Source organism: Pocillopora damicornis, chromosome 14 (genome assembly GCF_964200805.1).
Source record: "Pocillopora damicornis chromosome 14, jaPocDami1.2, whole genome shotgun sequence".
Lineage (NCBI taxonomy): Eukaryota > Metazoa > Cnidaria > Anthozoa > Scleractinia > Pocilloporidae > Pocillopora > Pocillopora damicornis.
Genome location: NC_142683.1, coordinates 1,853,762 through 1,865,000, shown reverse-complemented (window position 1 = coordinate 1,865,000; position 11,239 = coordinate 1,853,762). Strand labels below are relative to the sequence as shown.

Sequence of the window (11,239 nt, the reverse complement as noted above, 5' to 3'; positions counted from 1 at the left end):
AACTGAAATCCCACTTGAAAGAAATGGAAAACATACGTAAACAGGTACAGGTGTCAGATATTCCTGAGTTTGACCAGCGAATCAAGCCGTTACAGGAGGAAATCTTGGCTGGAGTCAGTTCTTTTAGAGAGGTGCAACAGATGTATGCTCGGGAAAAACAGGACAAGGAACCTAAGAGGATGCCTTTTGCCAGATACAAAGATACCTGTAAGTATATCATGATATTATGAGCAGCTAGTGTTTCTTTAAAAAATACCAGAACAGAACTATTCTGTGTGTTATTTCTGAGGATTTATCATTAATAGTTGTGACTAAGTACATAGCGAGATCTCAAAAGGTTTTTGAAAGGGGTGTAGGTGATCTGAGAATCCTAAGATAGAGGAGATGAGGTGGGTTGGGCCCTCCTATGGGTGCCACCACCAGTGACAAAGACTGCAAGATTTGAGCTTGCAAGAAAAGTGGGACATAACAGGTCCCTTTGATCCCCTAAGAGTGACTAGCATCTAATTTCTTCCTTCAGCATCATCCTTGAATTTCACATTAAGAAGCTCTTGACTGTTCAACAAATTCTCCCTTTCAGCACCTTAGGAAATTTATAGGGAATAGTATGGAGAGTATTCAAAATGATGTTAAGTCGTAAAGGGTTAACAAAAGAGTGCAATTTTGTTTATTTTTTTTATAAATTTTAAAATTTTTTTAGCATTACCACCAGTAACCACCACAGAACCAGATGGCAACTCTCAAAAGCTTCAGACCTTGGTTGTGGTAGACAAAGACGCAGTCGTATCCTGGGACTCACTGAGAGCCGTAAGTTGTTTTTGTTGTTGTTTTTTTTTTATCATCTTCCCAGAACTGATTAAAAATGAATTTCTCCTCACAATATCAGTACATTTTCCAACAGGAAGGTGATGAGAAGATATAAAATTATCAGCCAGAGGGTATATTTGATTTTACACTAAATCTTCTGATGCAAGATTATGAGAAATACATGGCAAACAGTGTTAAGAATTTATATTCAGATCTAGGGAGTGAATAATTAACCTCTTTTGACCTGATTATTAAATTATTAAAACAGTGTTAAGAATTTATATTCAGATCTAGGGGGTGAATAATTAACCTCTTTTGACCTGATTATTAAATTTTTCAGACTAGTCAATTCCAAGAGTAGTATCCTTTTCAGCTGTTGCTTGGTCTCGTCACGCAACGAGGTAAGAGCGCGTTGCGTGACAAAACCAAAAAACGACTGCTAAGGAAAATATTTCAAAGGGTATATCATTCTCTTCTTTTTTTTTAACTTTGCAGGGTTTAATGGAACTGAATGATCTCATCCATGATTTCTCAACTATCGTTCATGTGAGTACTATACTAGTTTTCTATTATAAAAATTTTACTGCTGCAGATGGATCTCCACATCATACCACAAGACGTTCTGGTGGCAGATGTTTTTTTAGAAGAAGTGAACACTCGATTTCAAAAACGTTGACACGTAGAAAGCGCTTACAATAAACGGTGAGACCCTATGGCTTCATGGGTCAGGTGTACGTAATATCCACCATCAGTTTTGCTTTATGGACAATGGAAGCTATCTGAAAGAAAAGGAAGCTCTTCCTGACAGAAAAGGATTATCGTAGAAAAAAAAGTTCACATGAAAAACGGGAAAAAAGAATCACTGATTATGTATCTGTGCGATGATTTCTCTGAAAGCCGTTTGGTCTAGTCGTTCACGGATCACACTTTTCAGATGTCAACGTTTTAATAATTGGGTGTTTGCTATGGTTTGTGATTTGAAATTATTCATTTGTGAACTTTAGGAGCAACAAGACACAATCGACTCCATCGAAGGCAACATAGAGAGTGCACAAGTTCATGTGGAGGAAGGCACCAGAGCGTTGGGAAAGGTAGGTGAACATCAAGGGCGTGGCATAGAAAATTACAGGGTTCATTTGACCCCCTCTTTGAATCAATAGAAATTACAAGACGATTGAACGTTGAATGGTGCGTTTGTCGTTCGAATATTTGCACCGTATTCTCTCTTACACTGAAACCGCATCAAACGTCAGCCACATGAAACAAATAGAAAAGCACTATGAACAAGGAAGATGGTTACTCTGATGTGAAGGGTTTTATCTTGTGGAGCATAATGCACACCTAGGGTTAAATACTTGTGCGACGCGAAATATTCTATTCCGTTTTACGTACCAACACAGATATCTGCTTTTTTGATTCGTTGGTCAAATCTGAACAACAACCAATCACAGGTTACTCGGGATATTGGAAAATTACGTCATCGGTATGGAACTTTTTATGACTTAACGTGCGTCTATCGTGTACCTGAAGGAATAAAGCGAGCTAAGTTGTGCGGATGCTACTGTCGTAAATGATCTCGCGACGAACAATCACACCGGTTTACGTTTTCGGTTTGATTATATATACTCCCTTTACTGGATTTCACAAGGTTTTTTCTCTAAGGTTACAATAAAACTATTGACGTATTGTAATAAACCTACCACTGTTGATGGAACGTCATCTTCCATTACCGATCTATGTCACTCTCTGTTTACATTCTACAGTCACTTGCCAATAATTTCAACACTACTCAACATAGCATGTTTTTTTTTTTTTTCTTTTTTACTTTTTCAGGCCAGCAAACTCAAAGCAGTTACCTATCCGCTGATTGGCGCGGCAGTGGGAGGGGTGTGTGGGGGACCTTTGGGATTAGCCATAGGATTAAAGGCCGGAGCAGCCATAGCCCTTGGGGGAGGAGTGTTGGGATATTTTGGTGGAAGATACTTCAAGAAAAAACAAGAAGAAGCTACTGATATCCAGCTTGATAATTTGAGTTCCAGCAGAGAAGTAAAAAAGTACCGGTGAAGTTTTCAAAGAGGAACTTTTGATACTCGAAGCGGAATATGTTTTCTTGTAGATGGCTGTGAGACAGTTTTCGGCGCAGTAGTTTTTTGGTTTTTTCAGTGTTCTCTTTTTTAAGTGTTCTCAGAGTCAATGTACTGGTAGTGAGCGAGTGGTTAGCGCTCAGGGAACATAAACACTACAAGATGACTTTAATTAGTCATATTTTTCAGGCAAAGCTTCAAAACGCATTGTTTTGAACTCACATGAAAACGTGGAGGGAATTTTAGTCAGTCACGTACATCATGAATTGAAGAATTATTTAACAACAGTGTAAACAAATACAGCATTAGATGCATTGCTAAGAATTAGGTCTCACGAAGGTCCCTTATGGTAACGCGAACGGATGCGATTTATTGGGAGTCATCTGTGAGAATAAAAATAGTAAGTCTAAAATTTTTGTCACTAAATAAACGATAGGTTACAGAGACCGGTGCTAAAAATGAAAAGCAGAATTTTTTTCTTTATCATTTCGCATACCTGGCGCAAACAGTTCAAATTTTTCTCCATGATTACAGATGCATCTTATTCCACTTTTATGTGGATTTCTGGCAAGGAATTAACCACGCACGCATATATTTACTCTGGCTTCCGTCTTGCTTACAAATATATTATAATCCCTATTTTCAAGATTTCTTTTTCTTGGGAATGTGAATTGGTTGTAATCTGCTTGGTTTGTAATTACAGTAGGGTGACACAGGACACCCAACAATCAACACATGATTGTCTTTTAGCCACAATCGCCACAAACGTTTATGGAAACCCCTTGGATCTAAATCCCATATTTTCAAACAGTTCGCTACGTTTGACCACGTGGTGAAGTCGTTAATGCTGTCCATTCTTATATAAAACACGTAGATCTTGTTCTTCGTCAAAGGGATAAAATCGTTTGGGTTTTTGCATGGAGTTCTTGAGTGATCTAAGACTACAGCTTCTCTGAAAAAAATTAAGAAGAGAAAAAAAAGTAAAAATAATCAAATTATCGCCGAAGTAGAAGAGGCAGTGTGTCATAACTTGCGCGCTGGACGAGAAGTCTGGGCTCGAGATTTGGCCAGGTCATTGTGTTGAATTCTTTGACAAAAAGGAACAAAACCCTGCTCTGGTCGGTAGTGTCCATGGATACCTACAAAATGCAATGCACTGGCATACCCTCCAGGGTGACGAGGAGAAGTAACACTCCTAATGCAGCAGTATTCCTTGTCGTTTCATACCACAGACACGAGATAAACTCCAGCTGGTTGGGTCTGGACCCAACTTTATACGTACATCATTACTTCATGTTATTTAAAACCCAAGATTGCGCCAGACTTAATTTTTTTGCTTTGTGATCATTTGTCTAAAAAACTGGCACCAACTTGTCAACTGGTCACACCCTAGGTTAAACCAATCGTTTGTTGAGGCGCAAGCTTTTTACCGTGCTTCATTACGTAATTTAATATATTTTTTAGTTCCCTTAAGCGCCTTGCGTAAACTATCTTTTTCCTGATTGGCTGATGTGATAACTTTGGCTAAGGCAAATATCATAACCAGCCAATGAGAGCTCGATAGATGTGAACAGCGGGTAAAGCGCGGGTAAAGCGCGGGTAAAACGCTTTTTCTCTGGCTTTGAATCTAACTGGTGGAGGGGTCTGCGGGAACATGCCCTACCAAAGACAGTTCAAATCCAACGCAATCCCAAATTTATTTCAGCAATAACTTGCAGTGATTTTTACCTAAGTAACCGCTGTAGTTCCTTTTCATATTTCTCCTTGTACATGATGTCCACGTTCAACGTTACGTTTGGCTCAGTATTCAGCGCACGCGCAGAGAAGTAAGTCCTCTGCATGTATGGATTCACATTCAGTCCTCTGGCCCCAAAATGATAGGTGCGAGAGATGTCCGGTATAATGCACTCTCGGCCCTTTCTCACCTGCGGGCTCCTTACCCACATGTCCCAGTCCCACATCACGTTGGGACCAGGCCACCGAGGTTCAAGTTCCTCTTTGTACAGTTTTCGCTCCAGAACCCTAAAAATAAAATCAAGGACAGATTTTTGCTTTTAGTGCTCTGGTTGTAACTACTGCGCACACACGTAGTCACTTTTGCGATCAAGTCACTTTTCCGAATGTAAGTAAGTAACTATGGAATAGAGCCAATCAGCGTTCAAAGATAGCAAAAGTTCGGACCCTCGCGAAGCAGCGATGATTTACCGATAAATCCCGATGACAAACAAAATTCTACCAAGTTGCCTTGTGCTCTTCAAACACGAGCAAAGCAGCCTGAAGACTGAGCGGTTCTTGGCGAGCGGTTCTTGGTTAATAGACCCGTACTGTGTTAATATTTTTCTGTTGATTGAAATGGTCGAAAAACTGTAACATGCACTTTAACGAAGATCTTCCAGAGACATCACTTGTTGCTTAGTTTGCTTTAACTGTGCTGCGTTCACTTTGAAAAAGATAAAAGAAGATTAATTTAAGTCAACTCGTGCAAGTAGGCAAAAGCTTTCCAACGCGTAGTCACCCGCGTGATAGCGATTTGTGGTGAGTGGTATTGCGTGATTGTTAGTGATAGGGCGCACTGGTCCGCAATAGTGTTACTGGTCATGTGTAATCGTGCGAATAGTGTGTTCTGGTAAGTGGTAGTGCGTGATAGCAATTTATGGTGCGTGGTAATGCGTGATTGTGAGAAAAAGTGTGCGTTTGTCTGTGATAGTGCTATTTGTAATGTGTCATTGTACGTGATAGCGCGCGCTACTACGTGAAAGCGTGTGAAAGTGTGAGAATAACCATAATAGTAAGTGATTGTAACCACTAAAGCCAGCCCTGTTCCGTAACTAGACATTGAGCCCGTCGACTAAAATTTGAAAAAATACACTTGACTGTATAATGTTTACCATCCAAGTCCTGGCATTGTCTCAACTCTGTAGGTCATGGCTGGATCTTTAACTGCATGTGTATAACCCTGATAAAGACAAATAGCTATCACTTGTAGGTTAGCCATAATAACTACAGACGTCCACGATATCTAATTTTCATAATTATCAAGGTACTCATCTACATTGATAACGAAACTGCAATTTATAAGTTACTGGGGCTGATTAAGAGGAGTTAACTGATTCCTTGTTAGCTTCTGTCATCATTAAAGCTGTCACCCTTTTTTTCCCTTTGACTTGAAAGCAAGCTCTCACTTGCGTTACAGGATGAGTGATAAAAATCGCGAGTTTCGTGCCGACGACCTAAGCGAGCGTGTTAGAGGTCTGCGGTGAGTCTCGTAGAGCCCTCGTTGGCTCTCCTCGCTCGCCTACTCGAAGCCCAAGGTTTTTGCCTCTGTTTCCGTTGTGCCAATGAAAACCTACTTACATGCTTTTTTCCTTTACTTTCTCCTCAGCCTTTCTCTTTAATTTCATTTCTCCTTTCCCCCTTTTTCTTTAAATCCCGTCATTTTTCTTTCCTCGTTTCTCCTACTTCTTCCAACTCTACGCGTCAGCAATTGATCCGGCGTTTACTCATCTCTCATTCTTGACTTTAATTCCTTTCGTATTTAGTTTTTAAAACAGTAGATGGTTTGCGCTCAGGGGTAACATGTAATAGTGTAGTCTGATCCTCCGGGTGAGTGTAGTCCTAGGGACAGTTGTCGGTAGTGGTGACTGACGTTTCGACAATAACTTGAGAGGAAGTCATCATCAGAGTCAACTGAATAGCTGTTGTCAGTCGAATGTTCTAAGTCCGGTTCGGATAAACTGATTGGCTAGTTTTGCCGTGATGTTATTGGCTAAAAGACTCTATAAATGGCGTATGTCGGTCGTGATTGGTCGGACTCGATCCGTCGGTAAAGTTTGGTCGTTCTGTTCGGTTCGTTTGTAATGTTAATGTCTTGAATGATTCTTTTTGTAAAGTGTTGTATGGTACCTGGACTTAGAAAATTCGACTGACAGCATCTATTTACCTGATTTTGATGACGTCTTCCTCTCAGGTTGTCTAAACGTCAATCACTACTCCTGATAACAGTCCTTCTCAGGACTATACTCATCCGGACGATCAAACTTCACCATTTGTTTGTTAATCTTTGGCCACACACACAAATTAATGTGATATCGGAGTTATTTACCTGATCATTCCAAGCTGATATACAGTAAAGACTGTCATCGTTTTCCAAGACCGGGAGTAACTGATTGAAAAACGTGAGAATATCTGGAGATACATCAAGATCTTCCTCGAGGATGACCACAACGCTAGCATCAGCATGACGAGCAAAAGAGGCCGTAAGTGATCTTTTGTAATGCTGAAAAAAAGAATGAAGGTGAAACTTGAGGAAGCGCTTGGACGTGTGGGATTCTAACTCTCTCATGTGCGTGGATGACTTTTTCGAGGAGCAAAGTCTCTCAAAGAAGGGCACCATCTTCAATTAATCAAGAATTCTATTACCAAACCTACAGTGATCAAATTTCATAAAGCCAAGCGCGGGAAAATGCACGTGACCACATCGGGATTGACTTCATCTTTGCATCTGATTGGTTGAGAAGGCGGCAAAAGCTTTTTTAAACCAATCATAAAGCTATGCTTTGTACCTGCGAGATCCTTGCTCTTCGTTCACTGACTCCCGCTTGTTGATCGACATTCAGCCCATACAAACCAGCAAGTAAAGCAGGTTCCTCGAAAAATCCATCAATAAACACTGTCACCATGGTATGATTCAACCCTTGGACCTGTCGTAACGTCTTAAGCATTCTGTACAGGTAATAAGGGCGGTTACTAGCCATGATCAGCAGTGGAAGGTTGATTCGGCTGCCATCTGGTGGTAGGGGCGGCTCAAAAGCTAACTGTTCTGGATTCTCGCCTGTGAAAGAAAACGAAAGAACAAACTTCTTTCGAGGCGGAAACGTGATGCGGAGGGACTAATCATTAATCATCGTCGGGGGAAGTGGTGGGAGGGGGGGAAGGGATGGTTGGAGGATTTTGATTGTGTTACAATGAAATTAACCCGATCCCACCCATAAGGCTTTGTAATATTCTGACGATCCCCTCTCATTGGCAGTTATAATTTTTATGTCCCTCCCCCCCCCCTCCATGGTGATTGCGTGCAAATATTGATACAAAAAATCTATGCTGGTAATTATTCCTAATGTATACAACAGAATATGAATAATTACAGTCAACAAAAAAGAATTAAAGCAATCAGTTCAATTCTGCCAATCAGTGATTAAGTTCACAGTAACCAAAGATGAGGAAGTATTTGAATGAAATTCACTGCTCTTTTCTTGTAATTGGATTAGTCACTTTCATGTACGTATTTCTGGTAATCAGTCTTCGCAGTGTAGACCCTTACATTTACAAATTTCTTCGTAGCCATCAAACTTATCGCAAAACTCTTTCCTTCGGCGGTTGTCATCATTTTTAATCCATTGGCAATCCACGGTGCTTTGCTCTGAGATCGGAACTGTAGTGTGGATTCTGACAGGAGTCGCCCACTCATCGTTACTCGGTGATTGCTGATATCCTTCAGCGTATACCATGTTTTTATTGTTTACACGTTGTGTAACGAAAGCCCACATATCACGCCATTGTAGCTGTTGTATGTAGCTGCTACCACGGCTTTGGAGGTAGCTCCGAGCGGATGTCAACAGACTTATTGTGGCTTCGTCCTGTTGAGAAAATAATAATGGTAATGGGACCGAGTGGAGGTAAATTCGATCTGTAATCACACGGGTGATTGACTCGGGAGTCCGAGTTGTTAATCACGAGCATGATTACAGACAGATTTGGTCTACTAACACCGGTATAACGGGTCAATTGTCCCTTTAACTGTCCTATTACACTGTCCAACCACAAGCATGATGCGTACACTGTCATATTAGTGCTCAAATCGGGCTGGTGATAGCCAATCATGTTCGAGATTTCGTTTTGATTACACATAGAATCACCTCGATTTTTTCACCCACGTCGATGTACAAATTGATAAGAAGAAAGTATCTGTGGTTACGCCAAGAAATACCTTAACTGTCAGACAGAGTATTCGTCCATCTGGCAGACCGCCGATGAATTCCATCATTTCTGTAGATTCCTGGTTTGTTGAATACGTATCAAACCTCCTCCGAGCTGTAACCTCTCCAGTGTTTTGATTAAGAACCACAACGTTCATTCCAAGACGATTCAGCTCTTGATAAACCTCAAATGAAAAGAGCACTCAGCTACGTCGAGGTAGGTCGAACCCTCTACACCCTGATATCATGATCAGTATGCACATTGTCCATACTGCCTTTTCTACACTTCCTAAGATGCTAACAAGGAGAATTTTGCTATTTATCAAGAGCCTCTTTAGTTGGTGATTATTTCCTTCATTCTCGTGACCATAATGTACGATTTAGGGATGGTTTTGTCAGAGGAAATTAGATATTAGTCACTCTTTGAACAATTTACAATTTACAATTTACTCTTTGAACAATTTAAAGTTACACAGAAAGGCATTCTTGACTGAAAAACTTAGTTTTTGTAATTTTTGTGGTAACCGATGCCTCAGCTGCTTGTGAAGCACGCATGTTGTGACGTCATTTATGCACAGCCAGTTTACTGGGTTATTTTCAAGATGGTGGCACGATGGAGAGGCACTGACGATTAATTGGTGCCCAGGCCTTTCATGAGGAGTAACACTGATGGGAGAAAAGTATCTTGCACAACGGCCAAGCCAAAGCTTGAGCTCAGACTTTCCAATCTGGATCCCGGCACGCTGACTACTTAGCCGCTAAGAGATATGGCGGCGTCAAGGGTTGCTCTGAAGGTGCGCCGTCCTACCAAGCCTCGCTTTCACGTCTTCGAAACCAAGCCGTTCCGCGTGACCGCCATGTATGAATATGGCTTAGGCCTATATTCCCTGACACAGTAGCAATATTCTCTTCATGTGAGTCGAAGCATTCGATTCAAAAAGTGGTTATAACCGTTAAAAAAGAGAACCATTGTCACTTACGTACTTACCGGTTTCCAATACATACTTACTATTTTTCCATTCACTACCACAGAGGCATTTTCTTTGCTGGAGTAAACTTCTATATCTAAATATCCTATGCATCAAACAAGAACCACACGACAGTTTTATTTAGAAAAGGAGGTACGTTCATAGACGATACACGCTATTCTAGCGGGAGACTGCTGACTGGTTGGGACTTATCTCAGGAATGTTTACCCAATGAAACACTAAGCTTTTCATGGATATAATTTTTCCTCACTTTCATCAGGTAACTCATATCGTTTTCCCAACTAAAAATTTCGTGCAAGGCGTTCCCTATGAAGAAAGGACTGAGAATAGTGTCTCTTGCTATAAACAGGATGACAAAGAACCATCAGTAGTTTAAGATTTATAGGAATTTTCGTTGCTTTGTCTCTAGTGTCCACACACAGTACACCCTTAAGTGGAAAGAGAGATTGTGAAAGAAGCGTTTTTTTCCCAAGAAGACAACATAATAATCCATCCCAGATTTCAACCCTAAACCGCTAGATCATGAGCTAAACTTGGCGACTTTTAAGAGACTTGCTCGTGATAGATGGTGCTTTTTCCAGTTTTAACATTTTTATAAAATTTCCACCGAACTTTGACACAGGAAATATGTGCGCAATCACACGCGCAATATTTAAAACACGACCTCCCACAGTATTGAACAAATATCTTCCATCAGCTATAGAAAATATCTAAACATTAGGGAGGCGACTAACTTGTTTAAAATTATCCAAACCCAGAGAGACTTACCTTTGTTAGTGGTCTCTTCCATTTTACTTCCGGCAACATCACGATCTCGAAGAGATATTCGGCCAAGATTTTTCCGATCGATGAAATTTTTTTCACTTTCGCTGTTCATTTTACGCGTCTCCAGTAGAAATATTATATTTCCAAGAAAGGTAGTACATACTGCTGCGCACAATAACACTCGAATGAGAGATGCGATTGTTAGCTTGCCCCTAATTCTGAAAACAACTCCCAGCAGGGATGCCTGTCGAGTAAAATTTGGGACTAATTTTGCCATGTTTTTCTTCATTGTTGCTTTGCTGATTTGCCTGCGAAGTGATTGTGCATAATTTTGTAGACAAAGCCAACAGCCGACACAATTTGCATTCATCGATGACGTGAAGACACAAAATAAAAAAAAATTTTTTCGATTTCGTTTGCTGTAGCTTGGGAACCATCCCAGAAAATGAATGCAAGAGAAGGCTCACCGAACTCCACTGCCGAAAAGATCAATCACTGTTATTATTATTCTATCATTTTATGTATTAAACTGTGCAGGGGACGTTTTAAGCGCTGTTTTGAGTTCTCACCTTTTTCAAGGTTGTTAAAATGTTATTTTTCCCTGTCCCCCAAACTCCAA

At 40.5% G+C, this 11,239-nt stretch overlaps 2 protein-coding genes across 2 annotated transcripts in view; one reads left to right on the top strand and one right to left on the bottom strand.

The window, feature by feature from the left end:
- LOC113666765 (syntaxin-17) overlaps nucleotides 1-3,350 on the top strand; it is a 7,333-nt gene extending 3,983 nt beyond the window's left edge. The window contains exons 4-8 of the mRNA XM_027182554.2: nucleotides 1-207; nucleotides 701-807; nucleotides 1,303-1,353; nucleotides 1,812-1,898; nucleotides 2,641-3,350. The exon at nucleotides 1-207 is cut by the window's left edge and continues 1 nt beyond it. Of these exons, the coding sequence (XP_027038355.2) occupies nucleotides 1-207; nucleotides 701-807; nucleotides 1,303-1,353; nucleotides 1,812-1,898; nucleotides 2,641-2,871 (683 nt within the window). The 3' untranslated portion in view covers nucleotides 2,872-3,350. The remainder of the gene's footprint in view (nucleotides 208-700; nucleotides 808-1,302; nucleotides 1,354-1,811; nucleotides 1,899-2,640) is intronic.
- On the bottom strand, nucleotides 3,043-10,950 carry LOC113666791 (protein O-linked-mannose beta-1,2-N-acetylglucosaminyltransferase 1). The gene is made up of 9 exons (XM_027182585.2): nucleotides 10,624-10,950; nucleotides 9,876-9,940; nucleotides 8,878-9,051; nucleotides 8,212-8,527; nucleotides 7,454-7,722; nucleotides 6,994-7,167; nucleotides 5,780-5,847; nucleotides 4,620-4,913; nucleotides 3,043-3,843 (listed from the first exon to the last, which is right to left on the bottom strand). The coding sequence occupies exons 1-9, from the start codon at nucleotides 10,907-10,909 to the stop codon at nucleotides 3,534-3,536; spliced, it is 1,956 nt and encodes a 651-aa protein (XP_027038386.2). The 5' UTR covers nucleotides 10,910-10,950; the 3' UTR covers nucleotides 3,043-3,533.
- Between the last annotated feature and the right edge of the window lie 289 nt (nucleotides 10,951-11,239).